At 41.1% G+C, this 21,382-nt stretch overlaps 1 protein-coding gene across 4 annotated transcripts in view; it reads right to left on the bottom strand.

The window, feature by feature from the left end:
* FAM184A (family with sequence similarity 184 member A) overlaps positions 1–21,382 on the bottom strand; it is a 161,097-nt gene that overhangs the window by 70,056 nt on the left and 69,659 nt on the right. For all 4 annotated transcript variants that reach the window (XR_012645058.1, XM_074990667.1, XM_074990666.1 and 1 more), the window contains exons 7-9: positions 13,031–13,192; positions 8,922–9,043; positions 8,268–8,418 (exon numbers count right to left, since the gene is read on the bottom strand). Coding sequence is in view for 3 of the 4 variants with exons in the window: in XM_074990667.1 (XP_074846768.1) it covers positions 8,268–8,418; positions 8,922–9,043; positions 13,031–13,192 (435 nt within the window). In the remaining variant the exon portion in view is untranslated. The remainder of the gene's footprint in view (positions 1–8,267; positions 8,419–8,921; positions 9,044–13,030; positions 13,193–21,382) is intronic.

Below are 21,382 nucleotides of genomic sequence, written 5' to 3'. Positions count from 1 at the left end.
ATGGCAGGCAATTCTCTTAACATTTATAAAAACAGCCTTATTGTTTCCCAGCACGGAATTGTAGTTCGGGTTGAACTTCTCTAATCTGGAATTCTCTTGCCTGGCAACATCTGTAATCTGGCATGATTTTAGTTAGCTGGATGACCATTTATCATAGGTGTTGCCAAGTTTTCTGTAGTCCCATAAAGTTTGTTTATAGCTGCCAGTCCTGGCTCTATGTTCTGTGCTGTTATTTAGTTGTTATTTACCCCTTAGTGTCTTTTTAGAGCCCAGTAAGGTGAGGAAGTATTGGTACTGTGCTAGACAATATTGACCTCTCGTGGCCCAGAAAATTCTTCCGTTCGGCACTGGTCATGCCGGACTAGAGCAGTTCAACCTGTACACAAAGTAAGAAAAAGCAGAATGGCTTTGACACAATTCTCTCCTCAAATAAGCAACTATTCTTGAAGTCCGGAAAACAAAGCCCACCCCTTGTTAAAAACAATCAAAAACAGTTTCAGAACATTTATGGCGATTTTAGAAATAAATCCAATTAAATATGACTAGGTATCCCCAGCTACACTGTAATATAATTAATTATCTGCCAAAAGCCTTAAATATATCATTACCTCAGCATTTGCTCATTTTTAGGCAGCGACTGATCTCTTAAGATCATTTAACATAAGATGAGGTCCAACTTCATACCAGAAATACAAACATCTCATTAAAGGAGTCTACAATATCATTCCAAAACATGCAGCATTTGCATGAAGAGATCTTCCTTCTTTTTATTTAACAGCTTTACAAAGTGGAAGCACCTAATTCTGCCAGAAGTAGATGATTGGTACAACTACAGAAAAAAGTGTGATGGAATCAGAAAAAAAAGTGACACAGAGAGCTATAACAAAATCCTTTTACCAATCACAGAGAAATAAGATGAAAATACTTAAGTCATTGCAAAGTGAAAGTCTGAAATACAGGAAACTAAAGCAAAAAACTGTTAAAAGACAGAAGTAAAAATATGAAGAATACCAGAATGCTCAACCTGAAGAACTAAACCCAACAGACAAGATCATAGTCCACAGAATTCCCACAAAAGTCAAGCTTTACTGGAATATAGTCAATAGCACACCAGAATCCCAGATGAGGATTTATTTATGAATACGTAACGAGTGAAGAAAAATGGAAAAAGAAAAGTTACTCACTTTTCTGCAGTAACAATTGTTCTTTAAGATGTGTGCCCGTGGGTGCTCCATATCTGGTGTCGGACTCACTCCAGCACCACAGCTAGGAGATTTTTACAGCCACGGACTGCCGGACTGCACATGTACGGCAGCATGAGGCTCCTTCGTGCTCTTTTCGTCATGTGCATGGTCCAGTTAAAACCAGTTCCTGGAAGCTGCCCCGCAATCTGAAAGATATGAAAGAGAAAAACTCTGGAGCAGGAGGAATGGTGGGTTATGGAGCACCCAAGGGAACACACCTCGAAGAACAATCGTTACTGCACAAAAGTGAGTAACTTCTCTTTCTTCTTCAAATGGTCCCTGTGGGTACACCATATCTGGTGACTGAGTAGCAACACCCCTACAAAGAAGAAAAACATGGAGGAGGGTACCAGATTTATTGTTTGTCAGCCACTGAAAGCACAGCTGTCAAGAGCGGAGAATTCCCTGCCAACTGCTGCCGAATAGCAGAGCGTCTAACGAAAAAGTGTTGTTCGATGACCATGTTGCTGTGCAGCAGATGTCCTTCGATGATATGCCTTTGAAGGTGGCCTTGGAAGCTGCCATTGCTCTTGTGGAATGGGCTTTAAGTTGGGAAGGTAATGGTATATGACAGAGTAGCAAGTGATGATATAAGAAGTGATGAAATTAGAGCGCCTCTGAGAGAATATGGCTTCTCCTTTGGAGTAGTCAGCAATTGATACTATCAGCCTATCCATCTTATGGAACGGCTTGGTTCTGTCAACGTAAAGGGCCCTTCATATATCCAGTGAGCGTAATCTCGCCTCGTGAGCAGATACATGAGGCTTCAGGTGAAACAAGGGCAGTGTTATAAGCTTGTTGATATGAAATTCAGAGGACACCTTGGGAATGAATGGCTTCCTTACTGAATATGGTAAAAGGCAGAATAGCCATCAAACCTGCCATCTCGCTGACTCTGCGAGCAGATGCAATAGCAAAGAGGAACACAGTTTTCATAGTGAGGTACTTAAGGGAGGTAGTAGCTAATGGTTCAAATGGGGTTCCAGAGAGGGTTTGCAGGACCAAATCTAGGTTCTAAGGCACAGAAATAGGTTGACAAGGAGGATACAGGTTGGTTAGGCCTTTGAGAAAACCTTTGGTGACAGAAAAACACTGACTTATCATCGATGGCATGCCTGAATGCTGATACTGCTGTGACGTGCACCTTTAAAGATGCCAATATCAATCTCATTTGTTTCAGGTGTAAGAAATAGTCAAGGATGACATGTATGGGAACCTCCAAGGGAGCCAGTCCCTTTGAGTAGCACCGAGTAGTGAACTTCTTCCACTTAGACTGGTAAGTATTGCGGGTCATAGACCTACTGTGCATTAGTACCTGTTTGACCTGTTCAGAACAGTATTGCTCGGAGGTATTGAGACAACTATCAACCAAGCCGTGAGGTGAAGATTATGTGGCTGGGGGTGTAGCAATGACTGGTGGCTCTGACTGAGGAGCTCTGTTAAGTTGGGAAGTGGGTAAGGAGGATACAGAGACATCTTCCTGAAGATCGGGAACCAGTGCTGTCGGGCCCATGCTGGGGCTCTCAGGATCAGCCTCGCTCCATCCATACTGGCCTTCTCTAGGACCCAAACTATGAGAGGCATTGGGGGTGGGGGAGAAAGCATAGAATAGAAGACCCCTGCAACTGATGAGAAAGGCATCTCCCAGGGAGCCCAGGCTGAGTCCTCCCCTGAACAATAATGAAAGCATTTTCCATTTTCGAAGGTAGCAAAGACGTCGATGCAGGGATGGCCCCACTGGTGGAAAACTAGCTGGAGAACCTCAATGCAGTGATCCCACTTGTCGTCTGGTGCAAACTGCCTGCTTAAGGAGTCTGCTGGGGTATTGTTGACCCCTGGTAAGTATGAAACCACTAATATGAGATTGTTGTGTATGCACCAATTTCAGAGGCAAATCACTTCCTCAAAAAGGGAGATCTCAACCCCCACGTCCCCATGATATGGTACATGGTGGCAACATTGCCCATAGATATTTTGACTGTAGAATCATGGATGTGACTTAAAAAGTGTTTGCATGCATTGAGGACTGCCTTCAATTCCAATAGGTTTACGTGCAGGGTCAACTCATGCAGAGACCGTTGTCCTTGCGTCGAGATTCCGTCCACGTGAGCTCCCCACCCCAGTAGGGAAGCATCCATTGTTAATAGAAATGTCGGCAATAGTTGATGGAAGGGCACGCCCAAAAGGAGATCTCCCCGGCTCGTCCACCATTGTAACAATTTTGGTAGCGACACTACCTTGTGGACTGTACAAAATAACCTGGTGAGCCCTAAGTGACCAGCCACGCTCGGGCATGTTAGGGTGAACTGCATGGGCACTTGAACAACGCGGGGAGGTATGTGGGATGGAGGCAGGGCACAAAGACCCTTTTAAAATACTATAAAGAAATATGCCTCAGCACCAAATGGCTAAAACATTAACCCCAGGACAAGAACCAAGGAACCGAGTAAATTGGGCAAGTCTTAACCAGTTAGCACTGGGATTTACTGGACTTCATACAGCCTGCATTAACAGCAGTATGTAACTTCAGCAGCATCCACATCCTCTTGGCCTAAATTGAAAAAGAGGAAAGACCACGGCCTCTGACCCATCAGCCCAGAGGAGCCAGCTGCGTACTTTAACAAGGACAAAATAAGTATGAGATATAATTGTGTAAAATGGGAAGGGGGGCTGCAGGCGAAGAGAAGCAGAAGCAACCAGGCTGTGATGTGCCAGGCCTCGGGTGGAGCCAGCAAACAGCAGGATTATAAAGCAGGGCTGCAACGTAAGGAAGAAGAGGAACTCCCGAATCCTGGAGAGACCGGATGCTGTCTGCGACAAGGCCTGATCACCCTTCGCCGCTCCTCCTGCCTGCTCATGAGTTAAATAGAGTAGGGTGTGAATACCTAACGGTACCACAAAAAATCTGTATTAGTAGTATAGCTAGCCGAAGTAACATGATGCAACGGTGCGTCTTATTCCTGTATCTGCTTAACTATGTAAGTATATGCTGTCAGTAAATGCTCTCATTAACTCTATTTGTATTCTGTTTGTATTCTGTCTTGTGGCCAGTCTGTCTATATGTTGATGTGTTGATGTTTTAGTTTCGTGAGCCTGTAAGGGTCACGTGTAAGGCTGAGGCAAAGATGCCCCAGAACCCCCAAAAGGGCTTTGACCCAATGACCGGGAAGTTCTGAAAGCAAGCTGCCTCAGCTGGGAAGTGTGATCTGCTGAGCCTCTGTGTTCTACAGGACAGTGTCGTTTGTGTCTGTATGTCATACCCTCCTATTAGCCCTTAAGTAGTCCCATCCCCTGAAACTCGAAACTCTCACTTCTTGGGGATAGATAACAGCTCTTAGAAATTGGGATAGATAACAGCCAATGAATTCCACCAACCCGTGGGCTGTTTTAGATAACTACTGGGAGTTGGAAAAAACCCAGGGGGTGCTTCTCTTTCTTTTGGGCGTAATCCTATTCCTCCTGTTAGTAGTGTGGTGTAAGCCATGGCTATAACTACACCAGTTTCGTAATAGCAGAATCAATCTCAGTGCTGCAGGTCATCACCAAGGAGCAGCCCTCCTTTTTTCCCAGTTCAACACTCCACTCACCTCCAACCTTATTTGGGACTTGGAGCACAGCTTATTTGTTCCTCATGGACGTGGTGTCTATTGGGTGTACAGACCACTGCCATACAATGTTGTAAACAGTGAAAGTGAAGCCTGGCATGTTGAACCACATATGTGGTGGCAGCTATGTGACCCATCAATCGTAGACAAGTATGGATCTGAATCATCAGGCTGTGGCTCATGATGTCTATAAGGGTCTGAATGGCATGGGAATGCTGGAGGAGCAGATAGATCCTGGCTGTGATGGAATCTAACCAAGCTCCTATGAATTCAATAGTTTTCATCAGTTTGGTAACTGACTTGTGTTCATTTATGATGAAGCCAAGCAACAGAAAGGTGTGCTTTGCGACATGAATCATATTGAGTGTGTCCATGCACAAATGACCTTTTAGAAGTCAATTGTCCAAATAGGGAAATATTATGATGCCCTGACAGCGAAGGTCTTCGAGAATACTCTGGGGCAGTTGAAAGGCTGAAAGGTAAACCTTGGTGTTGAAAATGGTCATTGCCCATTGTAAAGCAGAGGAAATGTCTGTGAGCAGGATGAATGGTGACGTGAAAGTAGGCATCTTATAGACTGAGGGCTGCAAACCAGTTGCCATTGTGTAATGCAGGAATGATTAAAACAAGAGTTGTTTGTGAAGGTATCGGTTCAGGGCTCATAGGTACCGTATCGGTTTCCATCCTCTGCTCTTCTTCTGGGTCAGGAAATAATGAGAATAAAATCCTCCTCCTCTGAACTCTTCTGGTACCTGTTCAACAGCCCATATGGAAAGGAGGAGATCCAGCTCCTCCCTTAAAATAGTCTCATGAGAGGGGTCCCTGAAGAGGGATGGAGTGGGAGAGGTGTTAGGAGGCACAGAGAGGAGGGAGATAGTATATATTGATGAAATTACTTCCACGATCCAAGGAGACTATGTGATCTTGGTCCAATGGTTATAAAATGGGCAAAGATGGTGATGAAACATGGGTGTGGAGGGCAGTGAGACAATGTCAAAGGTTGGGCAGTCCTTGACCAACCTGTGAAACCTGCTGCCTCACTGGTTGGGGCGGCTGATTACAAGTCAGTTGGTTACAGCGTCGTTGTCTCTGCCTATTGCAATCATGGTCAGACCCCTTTTGTGGATATTGTGGGTGATGAGGGGAGTAATCATATCGCCTCTGGAAGGGTTACTATCATCTTTGATGGTATGGTGGTGTATGTATACCCAGCGTATGTGAAGTCATTCGAGAGTCCTTACGTGACCAGAGGAGGTCATCTGTGGTCATGACAAACAACTTAATTGTATCAAAAGGTAAATCGTCAACTTTTCTTCTTCTTCTTCTAAAAGAACTACTAAAACTGCCAAGTAAATAACTAGCTATTAATTCTAACAACTATGAAAAATAATAGAACAATTAACAAGCATTTAACTACTATTCAACAGGCCTGAGGAGAGAGAACACGAGCTCCCACTGCAGCCATAGGTGGTTGGAAGGAACTGGTTTCAGCCACACCGGGCACGTGACTAAAAGAGCGTGAAGGTGCCTCACATTGCCATGCATGTGCGGTCCAGCCATCTACAGATGTAAAAATCTCTGAGCTGTGGCACCACAGCGAGTCTGACACCAGCTATGGAGCATCCACGGGTACACATCTTGAAGAAGAATGTCTTTTATACTGTTTTAGCTTCTACATAGTCCTCTGTCTCCACACACTGTCATGGTATGGCATAACAACACTATTTTTGGTGTTTGGGCACAGGTGAATGAACATAAAAGAGCATGCTCTTCTTATACGTGAATAACCTTTCTCCCTTTAAACCACTTTTTTCTGGATTTCTCTGTTCCATTTTTTTTTTTAATTAAAGGAAAACAAAACTACATGCTCATTTCCAACAGTTATAAATTGATATTTTTACACTCCAGAAAAACAAGCCAGCTTTATTGCAACATATTTTTGTGAAATATCTTAAACATAATTAATGTATTTTTAAACAAAACATACAAAGGTTAGCATATTTTGGCTGATACATCACTTTTTAAATTAAGCTCCTTTTGGGAATGTAACAAAGAATGTGCCATTTACAAGCTGAAGAAATGACTCTTTGAAAATAATACCACTCAAAATGAGAATGAACATTTAAAAAGCAGGCTAGCAAAAATCCTTGATTACATTCAAGCTGTAAAAATAATTTAGGTCAAGATTTTCAGAAGCCTCCACCTTTCTGGGAACAAATGATAGTATTTAGAAAATAAACCCTCGTACAGCATATAAAATCAATTAATTAGCAGAGGAAATACTAACATATGTACCCCTATTAATTGTGAGCACAAAGCTGCATACTTAATTATCTGAGCTCTTGCAGTTGAAACCATGGCCAAGAGAGTCACAATATAGGCACCAAAAAAAACATGTTTTTAACTTAATCATTTGCAAAAAAACCCTATTCCCTTCTGTCATTAAAAATACGTTTGGCCATTTCTTATCCTTCCTTTTCATCAAAGTAGTTAAACAAAACATCAAAGTTACTTCACTTCTGGTATTGCAAGAAAGCGTAAAGCAATTTTGTGTGAACAGAAAGCACTGTACTATAGTAAATATTATCATGAATATATAGAGTAGCAACAATTACTCCCCTGAGCATTTACCTGAAATTATCACACAGTAGTATCTGAGATTACTATAGTTTCCCCTTGGGCTTTTTTCTTACGGAACAGCATTCTGGCACCTTCTTCCCATTAGAATATTAGAAAAATTTTTCACTGCCAGTCCCACAGCAGCACAGCGACCAGGGAAGGCAACCCTACCAGTTGTGCAGGAGCACAGGGACTGGGAGAGGAGCTCCCATTGGTCCTGCAGTAGCACAGGGAATAAGGGAGTAAAACAGAACACCCTAACCCCTATCAGGAATCATCAGACTTGATTTCTGGCATCTTTTTTTCCTAGAAAAAAACACTGATTTCCCTCTATATTTAGTGAAGGAGATAGTTATTGTGTAGTGAAACAGGCAATTGGTAAATTTTGACTTTTTAGTGATTGCTTCTGTACTATCAATGTAAACATGTGTGATACCTCTAAATAATTAAAAAACTAACTAAGCAATGTAATAGATATAAATAACTACAAAAAGAAACATGAATAGGTAGAGAGGCAGAAATCTATAGAGTGGAGATAAGAATGCCAAACAAATGAGAACAAATTGCTCAAATTCAGTACCACAAAGGAAGAGTATATTCTCCTTTTTTAATGAGTAAAACATTTTCATATTAAATCAGTATTGTTATTCTTGAGTAATCTCTAATGAGTTACCATCATCAAATTAAGCCTAGAAACAAATTTTATACAGCTTTCTTACAATTAGTCAGCAATAAACTATAAGCAGCATAAATTCAAAGCATAACAGTTCTCTGATACTGCACTAGCCCTTACAGTTACCTGCTCTAAAAGATCTTCCACCTTCTTTTGCCATCCATCCCTGGCAGCATTTTTTTCACGTTCTTTGAGTTGCAAGAGCTGAGTCATGGCTGCCTTTTTATCTTCTTCATGCTGAAGCTTCAACTCTTCACGAAGTTTACTGCATTCCTGTCTGAAAGCAAAAGTAAGATAATTAAAATATGACCTATCCTTTCATATAAATAAAAATTAACAAGTATTTTTGAGAAATAAATTTGAAAACCTTACACAGGTTGAACCTCTTTAGTATATACCTTTGGGACTCAACCAGTGCTGAACAAATTTGTCGAACCATGAGAGGCCAATATTGTCTAACAGCATTACCAACATTTCCACTGCTCAATTGGCTCTTACAAGACATTTAGGGATATATCACTGCTAAATAACGGCACAGAACACTGAGAGCCAGGACTGGTGGTGGTAAACAACCTTTATAGGACCATGGGAAACTCGGCCACACCCATGATAACTAAAATCATACCAGATTATGGATGTTGCCAGATGAGAGTGTTTCAAATTAGACAGGTTCACAACCTGTATAATTACAAAAATCTTTGCTATTCACTGCACCAAAATCACTTGTTACATTTAATATGTGCTTTTCTTTCCCATTTAAAACAAACAAAAAACACTTACCGAAGATTTTCTGTCCATTTTATTTCTAGGTCACGAGCCATTCTGTCAACTTTTATTTTCTCCTCTTCTCTCATGGCAGAAATCATTACTTCATGTTGCTGTCTCTCCTGTTCTAGCTTCCCCTGAAAGTACAAACTTTATAAGAGAGATTCAACAACCAGAAAAAAATCTTGAACGTAAATCATCCTCTGAATCAAAATAAAATTCTTGCCAAAGCATATGATTAGAATTCACATTTGTGGTCATTAAACGCTTATCTGCAGCTGCCTTATTTGTACATGATTAAATATTAAATAATAGAATAGTTAAAAAAAATCTGTCACCCAATGAAGACTTTTTATTTTTATTTTCATTTTCAGCTCCTTAAAAATTTGGTCTGTCTGAAATATGCTTTTTCAGTCCTGGCATCTCTCTCAAAACATTTTCTGTATTACTTATTTCAAAATTTTCAAGGAATCATTTAGGCAAGTAATGTTCATATACATCACAGGTGAACAGTTGGCTGCAAGTATTCAGTACTTGAAATTTAAAATTTGAACTTTTTCAGACAGAGTTCACATGATATGTTTGTCTGTTCTGCGCCTCACTAGGCTTAATTATAAGAATCAAAATTTTGCAGTGGACATGTATAATAAAGAATTCAAAACTCATTTTCTGTGAACATTTTGCAATATTTACTTAAACCATACTTACAGTTAACATTTTTGACAGCATTATTTGCTTTATTTATGAAAAAAAGACAACCCAGCAAATCAGAGGTGTTTTTATTAATGAATATTCATGGGATATTTTGTGCAGGATTCACCCTGCTCTAACAAATACATTATAAAACCTGCTGAGATAATTGATAATGCCAAACATTTCTTAAATGTAAATATTTAAATTTCTGGTGCTTACTCTTTCAAAATATTGTAACAATGTACAATGATTATCTGAAAGTTACAAGTTGGAACCAAAAACAGTTATACTTAAGTAGCAACCAGTACACTGGATCTTTAAAACAAGCTCCTGCCCTCCTTTCTTCCCTCCTTGATTAAGCCCCAGCTGGCATAAAGCCATCAATTTCCCCCTGCAGTAACTCTGCAGAGAACTGTGGGATGGGGAAACTGATGAAATTTTGAGGCACACTGGTTGAAAACCACTGGCTTATAAGAAAACATTGTTTTCTGTTGCTTATAATTCTGTTAAACTTTGATAATTTCATCTGAAATTTTCCATGCTAGGAGTCAGGCTGAAGTTTAGGGAAGTTTTGGCTAGAAGAGTTCTACTGTTTCCAAGATTAGGAGAAAATATGTTGTTTTGCCCATGTTAAATAATTCTTGTAATCATTTCAAAGGTAAGCTCTAATGCCTCCACACTTTCACTCAGGAAGGAAATCTGGAACAGGAATATCCTAATGTCAGAAATGTGTTTTTTTAGCAGTTCCATTACATTTTGCGCACATTCACCACTTCCAAATCACACATTTCAGACTTGTTATAGTTTGATAGCTAACATTTCATCAACACTCAGATGCAAGGGCTGCCATTGCCCATGGAACTTTAATCTGGCTTCCTTGAACATATGCATTATGAATAAGGCCCTACTTGAAAAGAGGAATGACTGTCAAATAATTGCAGATGAATTGTGGCACAGACATAGAAAAATCACAGAAAAGTAATAATGGACATTTATTAATTGTGACTCACAGCCGGAGCCTCACACATGGAATAACTGACAGACGGGACTAATTAAAATAAAAACCGTAATGGAAGCTGAATATTGCTAGATCTGCAATTTTACAAATTAAGTAGGGCTCTAATTATGTGATCATAGTATATTTCACTATGTGATCATAGTATATTTTTCTCCATAGGGCTGCTAACTCATGCCCAGGCAACACTAACATTTGCTAACTTTTGAGTGGTAGACTTTGAATCTTTAATATCCTTTTAATACAGTTTTTAACCTTATATATCTATAATATTAGACAGACAAAACTGAAGTCAGTCAACCTGTAATGTTGAATCTGATTCTGGGGAGGATATGAGAAAATCTTAATTTATACAGTGTATGTAAAATAGCCTTCCAGATAAAAGAACGATCTGTCCTGTGGACCCTTAGGGATTAACAAATTTGATCTGTCCTGTGGACCCTTAGGGATTAACAAATTTTTTATTATTAAACCCACTTCATCAGAAGAGTTGGAGTGAAAATTACAGAATCCAGAGTATATACACAGAAGGGAAAAAGTGTGTGTGGGGGGGGTGGGGGGCAGAATCGGGGCGGGAAGAGTTACCTGTATGACTCAGAAATCACTTACTTCAAGATAGGCCCAACCAGGCAAATAACAGAACACCATCATCACCTACAACCCACAGCTTAAACCCTTCCATAGTATCAATGAGAATCTACAACTTATCCCAGCAAATGATCCTTCCCAGACCTTGGGAGAAAAGCCTAGTCCTCCCTTACAGACCATGTCGACAATAGAATTTCTTAATGTAATGATATCTTGTAATGTATATTAATGATAGAATACAGGAATATAGTTCAATGATTAGTGTGAGAATAGATATTTATCACATTAGTGGATGTGCAGGTGCATAGGCCTGGTGTGGCTGATGCGCTTAGGTCCAGTAACGGTGTCTCTAGCATAGATATGCAGACAGAGCTGTCAACGAGGTGTGTTGCAGGTAGAGGTTCCTGGGTTAGTGTTCCTGTGGTATGGTATGTTGCTGCTAGTGAGTATTCTCTTGAGGTTGGGTAGTTGTCTAGGAAAGAAAAGGGCTGTCACCCAAGGCCTGTGAGAGTGAACATGTTCCAGTAGAGGTTGTAGATTATCAGTGATGCGCTGGAGGGATTTAAGATGACGGCTATAGATAATGATAAGCGCTGTTCTGTTATTTTCATTCTTGGACCTATCATGAAGTAGCTGGCTTCTGGGTACTTGTCTGGCCTTGTCAATCTGTATCTTTATTCCTCCCAGTGGGGTAATTCCATTTCATGAATGCTTGGTAAAGAACTTGCAGATTTTTGTCTCTGTTGGTGGGCTTAGAGAAGATATTGTTGTATCTTAGGGCCTGGCTGTAGACAATGGATAGAGTGACATGTCTTGGATGGAAGCTGGAGGCATGTAGGTGAGAACAGTGGTTAGTGGGTTTCCAGTACAGAGTGGTATTAATTTGACCGTCATTGAGTTGTACTGTAGTGTCCAGAAAATCTCTCTCTTGTGTGGAATGATCAAGGCTGAGACTGATGGTGGGGTGCAAATTGTTAAAATCTCTGTGGAATTCTTCAAGGGTTTCCTTACCATGGGTTCATACGATGAAGATATCATTGGATGTCGTGCATATGTAGAGGAGGGATACTAGGGGACTGGAGCTGAGGAAATGTTGTTCCAAGTCAGCCGTAAAAACGTTGGCATATTGTGAGGACATGCAGGTGCCCACGGCAGTACTGCAGACTTGCAGGTACAAATTGTCCCCAAATCAGAAACAGTTGTGGGTGAGGACAAAGTCACATAGCTCAGCCACTAGATGTGCTGTGGCATCATCAGAGATGGCATTCCTGATAGCTTGTGGTCCATCTCCATGTGGAAGACTGGTGTAAAAAACTTCTACATCCATGGGGGCAAGGATGATGTTCTCAGGAAGATTACAGATGTTTTATTGTTTCCTCAGGAAGTCACTGGTGTCTTGGAGATAGTTGGGAGTTCATAGGGTTTGAAGAGAGTCAACATAGCAAGACAGTCCTGCTGTAAGTTTTGAAATTACATGTTCATTATTTCATGGTCTGAGTGCAGATGAAGTGAAACTCAACAAGAGTTAAAAACAAAATTCCAGCTCTAATAAACTACTTAGAGTTGTTTACAGAACAATTTCAATTAGCTAGAGAAAGATGTCATTGTAGAAACATTCAGATAATAATAGAAATGAGCTCTTAAAATATTCATATCTAATTTTTATGTCCTAAGGCATTAAATGAAAATGGAAATCAACATTTTTAAATAGGGCTACATGAAGTCACATGTTTAATATAGTCAGTAAATCAGGTCTTGACATTTCAAAACCTGCCAGAAATCATTATAATTGTGTTTTAAATTATTTACTTTTCCATTAGGTGGTTACCTCTGCATTGTATAATGCATCTGTGGTCTCTCTAAGTCTTGCTCTTGTTAATTCTAGTTCTTTCTGGAGTATTTCCTGGGCTTCCTGAAGATTGGAGATGTGTCCTTCTGCAGTACCAAGGCCCTGTTCACTTTTTCTTACTAGGTCTTGTAGACGACACACCTATAATATGTAAAGAAATACAATGCTTTCATAATTATTAATAATGGCGAACAAAATCAGCCTCACATCTTTCACTCTAAGGATGTCTTCACAGAGATAAAAGAAGCGTAGGGATGAGGTTGACCCAGGTCAGCTGACTCAGGCTGGTAGGCCTCAGGCTGTGGGGCTAAAAAATTGCCGTGCAGACACTCAAAAATTTTGATACAGAGACAGCAGTACCAATGAAAAGAAGGCATCTCAGCCCTTCCTGTTCTGGGTCTTTCTTTGAATCTTAGCTTCTTGGTTTCCTTAGTTAACATTTTCATAAAAATGTCTTAAAAAAAGTGAAACAGAAGAAAAACTAAAAGTCACCCAAGTCCAAGAACGTCAGAAATAAATGATGTGTAGCTGTAGCCATGTCAAACAACAACCTATCCCATACTCCTGGACTCCCAAATACACCTTTCAAGATCCATGAACCCTCTGCATGCTTATCTCAACCTGTGGTAAACACCTTCCATTACACTAAATGCTCCACTAATAACTATGAGAGTGAAACCAGACAATCACTAGGATCTCCAATGAACTCACATAAGAAAATGATATAAGACAAAAACACCCTATTCATCAGCGATTGAAAAATTTTCACAAAGAGATTCATCAGACCTCATCCTCAAAGGAATCCTGAACAACACTTTCAAAAGAAAAGCCTGGAGCTGTAATTCATTACTCTGCTAGATTCCTAAAAATCACATTCTGAACATAAACACTGGGTTTATGGCTTATTACAACAACCTGTGACTAACTGACCTTCCTTCTGCCCTATGACTGCAGAAGTGTTCATAGGCCATTCTATCTTGAATGGTTGATTACACGACATGCTACCTATTTATGCTAAACAGTCTGTTCCACCTCACATTTTGCTGTGACACTGGGAATTTCCCTCTCATCCCAGGATATGTGCTCTGACTAACAGAAAAAGGTAAATATTCAGTGAAAGATATTTCCTTGATCACCTTGTTTCTGGAATAAAAATATTATTGACTTAGGTAATGGGGAAAATAGTGTTAATCAAAATCAGAATGTTGAGTAAGAATGTATAAGCTAAACAGAGTTTGGTGTAATTCACAACTGAAGAGAAACCTCCAAGGAAACCTACATGTTGCAGGAGATACTTCTGATTTACTAGGAGGCAATTTTCCCTCTGAGGTAATAACAAACCAATGGCCAAGCATGGTGATAAGGTGTTAGTGGAAGTGCCTGTTATCTTTCGAAAATAATGTAAAACTGAAGACCAGAATATTAGTTGTCCTTACACAACCCCAAAGCATTTTTCTGCAAGAGGCACATCATTAATCCTAGTGTCCTACAGAAATTTCAATCTGAATAATTTAACTTTGCGTATTGTAGTTTGAATTGAACCTTCTGTTGCAATTCAAGCAAAGCACAAACTCGGGACTATGAAAAGTTTAGTGCTCTTGCATCAGTCAATATTTATACTTTGTGGAATTTATCACTTAGCCCATTCAGAAAAAAAATAAATCATTCAGGGATCCCTGATGAGAAACTAAATTTTGTCTCTTATGTTCCCAAATGTATCTTCTGGAATACACACTGACAGGCAGGGACTGAGAGTCTAGAGCAGCACTACCATCAATACTAGTGAACAAACTACAAAGATGTATCATTAACCTTACTTTGCAGATGAAGAGGCTGAGGTACAGAAAGGTGCACCAATATGTTCAGCATCACAGAGCCAGTAACTTGACTTCTCTGTGTCTTAGTTTCCCCCGATATAAAAGGAAAATAATGATACAAATCCACCCTTGTATAATACTTTGAGATCCATAGATGAGGAACACTATAATTGCTATCCCTCTTGGTGGGATGGGACTTATTTTAAAAGCCCAGTTTAATAGGAAAACTGCATTCCTCTCTTATCTGCCTTGGATCACTGGTAAAAAGAGTATCATCAGGCTCCTCCAGAAGGGCTGACTTGCTACAATATTCACTGTGCCTCAGAGAGTCTGGGTAAGGAGTTAATCATCGGCTCCAGTCCTTGAGGACACAACACAGGCAACAAGAAGTTTTTCCAAAAGTGACCAATGATAGCTTCAATGATAGGCATGATTTTTCTGCTTGACTGCTTTCTTGCCTATTACCTTTTTTATTTCAATCATCTGTTAGAGATGCAGCTAAAAATACTAAAGTGAGAAACAAGGAAGACAAATAAAATAATTAAAGAACTTAAGTGCTCTGTACAAATTTGACTATTAGAGGTACGCGTGCATGCACGCACACACACACATACAGGAGAAAGAGAAGTAAACATGAAATGCGTAAAGAGCAGAAATAGGAGGTACCAGAAGGCTTTATTTTCATTGGTAAAGCTACATGTCAGTCAAAAATATGGATGAAATTTCTTCAGGTAATACTGATGAAACTGAATCTAAAGGAATAAAACATTAAAACAAAAATTTCAGGTATAATATACTTTATTTTGCAAAAGGCAGGACCAAAAAAACCTGTTTCTTTTATTGCATTCTGTCCTTTTCTAATATATATTATTTTTATAGACACTCGCAAACACAAAGAGGCAAAAGTAATTTTAGAGAAGAGCAATTTTTGAAAACATGCAAAACCAAGTATATTTCTTCTTTAATTTGTCCAATTTTAACAAATTATCTAATTGATAGTTGCAAGATATTTCTGATTTTCTGTACAGCACTATTATTTTATTTCAACCTCACAATGCCTGTGACAATGGGCCCTCTAATTTGTGAATAAGTGTGAAACAACTTCAATTTAAAAACCTTGTTATTTTCATTGCAAAGATATCTCTGAAACATTAAACCAATATGGACTGAAATAAACCAGTAGCTAATGCTGATGGAAAAATCATCTGAGCCCCAATTTTGCAATGAGAGTGTACAGGATTGAATTTGAAGAAGTCTCCTTTCCATTCTCTCTCTCTCCCGCTTTCGGAGTGAAAGGAATCAGCTAAATTCAGGGTGTATTTTAGAAGAATGTTTCCCTAATCCTACCTTGTCCTAGGTGTAATGGTGTTATGTCAGAATTTTTTATATATATTTTGCAGAGGAATGAATAGCACACTACTATTGTGCAGAACTGTTCAAGAATAGTAAAGCCAACTCCCTTTCTCAGCTGTTCCCCAAGAAACATTAAATGAAAAAAAATTAAAAGTGTAATGATTCACTGGTTTCTGATATATTGCACAAGTGGTCTGCAAAGTTTCAGTCTGAAACCATTTTTTTCTACTTTCTCAGACGCCTCTTACACCACTGGTTTATATTCAGAATGGTGACAAAAAAGTATGCACACACACCCACACACCCACCCCCCGAAGATATCAAATTACTCGCATAATGGACTGCTTTTTTCCCCAGCAGGTCAAAGATAAGTTATTCAAAGATAACTGCTTATCAATGACTTGTGTATTACAAGTTATGGTGTTTTGAAATTATGATGCTCTCTTTTAATACACTTTTTCAAGGTACTATATTTCTTGAGTCTATCCTAATTCCTTAATTCAATAGGGCTAGCTGATTCTGCTGTAAATCAATATGTTTCTGCTTTTCAACATTTCTCTAGTATAGTGATGAGTTTTCATGCTCTGCAGTATGCAGATATAGGATGAAACTGTAACATTCCAATAACCTGGCGTTGCACCTAATTTTCTCTTATGTCTGTAGTGTCGCTATGTTAGACCCAGGATAATAAAGTGACAAGGTAGATGAGGTGATATGTTTTATTGAACCATCTTAAGTTGGTGAAGGAGACAAGCTTTTGATCTTTCAAAGAGTGTTCTTGCACAGAGCCCAAAACCGAAGAAGAGCTGTCTGTAAGCTTGAAAGCTTTCTTCACCAACATAAATTGGTCTATTAGAAGATAATACCTCACCCACTTTGTCTTTATGAACATTCTATGGTCATGACTGAGATGCTATCTTTTTGGTCGTGACTGAGAAACAGATGGCATTGTGACAAGAAAGGTAATAAATATACACGTCATTTTAGGTAAAGAGCCAAAATATTTTTAAAAATGTAAGCATATTAACTGGAATTTTAAAGACAAAATAAAAGGATGTAACTGTAATTTCACAAATAAAGTTTCTTCTATTTGGCTATGTCTACACTGCATTCTGCTGTAAGAAGTGGAATGCAAATGACTGAGATCGAAAATGCAAATGAGGCACAGGTTTACATATTTCATGCTTCATTTGCAGACACTTGAGCAATCTCGCTTGTGGGAAAGGCATGTAGATGGAATTCCTTCAAAAATAAACCCCATTTTTGAAAGAATCCTTTTTCCAATTTTGTTGCTGGAAGAAGGGTTCTTTCAAAAATTGGGTTTGTTTTCAGCCTGCAAACGAGGTGTGAGATATGTAAATTCATGCCTCGTTTGCATTTTCAAATCTCACTCATTTGCATTCTGGTTCCAAAAGCAGAATGCAGTGTAGACATAGCCTTACAGGGAATATTCAGTCTTGCACTACCTTACAGAAAATAAATGCAGTATTGTACCTTTTTCAAACCCCATCCTCATTTTGCCTACTAAAGTCTAGAAGTTAATTACTGTTGTAAGCAGAAGACCAGTCTCTTGTACTTACTGAGTCAAAGCATAGTAAAGGAAAACCTAGAATAAATACACTGGCTACTCTAGTGGATTGGACTTGTGTTTTCTGCATAAGAATTATAAATCTGTTTTGAAACATGAATTACATTCCCTGTTGGATAGCAGTTGGATAATGAAGCTGAATTCTTACTAAATAAAATTTTTAGCTCCTCCCCAGGCTTAGTTGCCCTCTGGCTAGGAACACATTAGGAAAAAAAAAGAATTAAATTTAATACAGGTTTAAACTTATGCTATGGACACTCACAATTGTGTTTTCCAAACTTAAAACAGCAACAAGAAAACCAAAATTGAAATGATAGCATGAAAGTGCCGCCCTTAGAGAAAAAAATGAAGGTCAGAGTCTTTCTACTGAAGTGGCAAATAAACAAATACCACAACCTGAAAATTATTTTTATATAGAAATAAAATTAAAGCAGCCAAATCAGCGGCATTCTGCTATTCTTTCAAGCTGGCAAAAGGAAGATAGCGCTTCCATTCCCAATCTTAAAAGGCTGCAATTACTGGCAAAAATACTCATTCCTGTAACTGTTCAGCAGTGCCATAGTTCAGGAATGTTCAGCAATTACAAGCATTGTTCAGTAATGACATTTCTGAAAGATTAAACAACAGAATTGATGAGTTTTGAAGACAAAGGGCTAAAAATTCTATACACTGAGGGAACAATGGAACATGCTTGACCTGAAAAAAATCATCTGTGGGAATAAGATCCTCACTCAATCCTTGGTTCCTCTGCCAAGGCTTAGTTGGTTATAAGTTATAAGGCATACACTTACCCACTAAGAAAAAGACAGCTACCTGTTCTGTAACTGGTGTTCTTCTAGATGTGTTGCTCATGTCCATTCCAATTTGGGCGCATTACCTGTTGCTGGAAGCTTTTTGCCCTAGCCAGTAGCCCTAGGGTTGGTTCGGCGCCCGTATGGCCACCCATACACACACCACCCACCCCGCTCCCTGCTCAGTTCCTTCTTGCCAGCTACTCCGACAGAGGGGAAGGCGGGAGGGTTTTGGAATGGACATGAGCAACACATCTCGAAGAACACCAGCTACAGAACAGGTAACTGTCTTTTCTTCTTCAAGTGATTGCTCACGTGCATTCCAATTTGGGTGAATGCAAGCCAATGCCTAGGAGGCAGGGTCAGAGCCCCAGAAGGAGTGCAGGACAGCCCTACCCACCACAGCATCTTCCTGTGCGTGCTACATAATGTGCTGAGAACATGTGAATGGAGGACCAAGTGGCCGCCCTGCAGATGTCCTGGATAGGGACCTTGGCCAAGAATGCCGCAGAGGACGCCTGTGCCCTGGTGGAGTGAACCCTGATCGGGGGACGGGGAACCCCTGCCAGTCTGTAACACTCTCTGATACAGGCCACTATCCAGGAGGGAGACTGGGTGCCCCTTCATCCTGTCTGTCACTGCAATAAACAGCTGCTGCGACTTCTGGATGGGTTTGGTCCCGTCCATATAGAAGGTCAGCACTCTCCAGACATCCAAAGTGTGTAAGGTCTGCTCCCTAGGGGAGACATGGGGCTTTGGATAAAACACCGGTAAGGTGATGTCTTGGTTAATGTGGAAGGGGGAAACCACATTAGGCAGAAACGCCAGGTGGGGTCTCAGCTCGACCTTATCTTTGTGGAACACCGTATAAAGTGGGTCCACCGTCAGGGCCCTGAGCTCTGACACCCTTCTGGCTGAGGTAATGGCCACCAGGAATGCCGCCTTATAGGTAAGGAACAACATAGAACAGGAGGTGAGGGGTTCAAATGGGGGAGCCATAAGCTTAGACAAAACCATACGAAGATCCCATGTTGGCAGGGGGGCCTGAACCTGTGGTTTGACCCTTTCCATTCCCTTCATGAGCCTTTTCACCACCACTGAGAAGACCAATCACATCCCAGGCCCTGGGTGAAATGCTGAAATGGCTGCCAAGTACACTTTCAGGGAGGATAGTGACAGCCCTGTCTGGCTTAGGGCCAGCAAGTCATCTAGAATACAATGTATTGGGGCCTTTCCCAGGAACAACCCCTTTTGAGTGGCCCATATGGTAAACCTTTTCCATTTGGCTACATATGTTACCCTTGTGGAGTGTTTTCTGCTGTTGAACAATACTTCCCTGACAGGTTCAGAGCAGGCCTGCTCGACTGGTCTCAGACAGGGAGCCTTCATGCTGTGAGATGCAGTGCCTGGAGACTGGGGTGCCGCAGTCTCCCCTCCTCCTGTGTCAGCAGGTCTGGGCGCAGCGGAAGCGTCCCTGGGGCATAAGCGGACATATCCAAGAGAGTCGAGTCTCAGCATTCCCGAGCCCAGGCTGGGGCCACCAGGATAACTGATGCTCAGTCCGACAGAATTTTCAACAGTGTTCGGTGAATGAGCGGTATCAGTGGGAAGGCGTACAGCAAGGGACCTGACCAACGAATGCTGAAGGCTTCTGCCCAAGAGCCCGGACTTCAGTTCTGGTAAGCGCAGAACGTCCTACACTTTGCGTTGAGATGAGTGGCGAAGAGGTCTACCTGGGGACATCCCCACCTCTGGAAAACTGAACTCAGTACTTCCATGTGTAGTGACCACTCATGGTCCATGAAGGACCCGCTAGGGAGTTGTGCACCCCAGGCAGGTAGAGCACCCTCAGGAGAATCTGGTGCTGGATGCAGAAGTCCCAGAGCGCGAGGGCCTTGAGACACAGGGGTGACAAGCATGCCCCCCTTGTTTGTTTATATAGTACATTGCCATAGTATTGTCTGTGCCGACTGCAACACGCTGCTCCTTCAGTTTGCTCCGAAACATTTCGCATGCCAGCCGAACCACTGTGAGCTCCCGCACGCTTATGTGGAGCTGAGCATCAGTCTTGCTCCACAGGGCCTGAGTCTGTCGGTCTCCCAAGTGTACTCCCCAACCCAGGTCCGAGGCATCTGTGACCAGGGACAGGGAGGGTTGCAGGAAATTGAAGGGCACTCCCATGCAGACCAATCGGGCCTCTACCCACCAGTGTAATGCTGTTAACACTCTTGGGGGGACTGTCACTAACTTGTCTATATTGTCCCTGACAGGTCTGTATACTGAGGCAAGCCACAGCTGGAAGGGTCACATTTGTAACCTAGCATGCTGGACTATGAATGTGCATGCTTCCATGTGGCCCAACAGTCTGAGGCATCCCCTGGCCGTTGTGGTTGGGAACCTGATCAGGCCTTGGATGCAAGACGCCATGGCTTGGACCCTGGTCTGGGGCAGGAAGGCCCTGGCTTGCTCTGCATCTAGTCGGGCACCCACAAACTCTATGACCTGAGTTGGGTCTAGCACGGACTTTGCCTCGTTCACTAGGAGGCCCAATGTGTCGAACGTCTCTTGTATCAGTGGACATGTCTCACCACCTGTCTCTGTGACCAACCTCGGATCAGCCAGTCATCTAGATAAGGGAACAGGTCCATTCCCTGCCTGCGTAAAAAAAAAAAAAAAAAAAGGCTGTCACTACTGACATACATTTGGTAAAGACTCTCGGGGCCAAGGAGAGGCCAAATGGCAGGATTGTGAACTGGTAATGGTCCTTCCCTAGCACAAATTG

The sequence above is a fragment of the Carettochelys insculpta genome, chromosome 3 (genome assembly GCF_033958435.1).
Source record: "Carettochelys insculpta isolate YL-2023 chromosome 3, ASM3395843v1, whole genome shotgun sequence".
In the NCBI taxonomy this organism is placed as follows: domain Eukaryota; kingdom Metazoa; phylum Chordata; order Testudines; family Carettochelyidae; genus Carettochelys; species Carettochelys insculpta.
The sequence above is the reverse complement of the archived record's forward strand: the minus strand, read 5'-3'. Positions and strand labels throughout refer to the sequence as shown.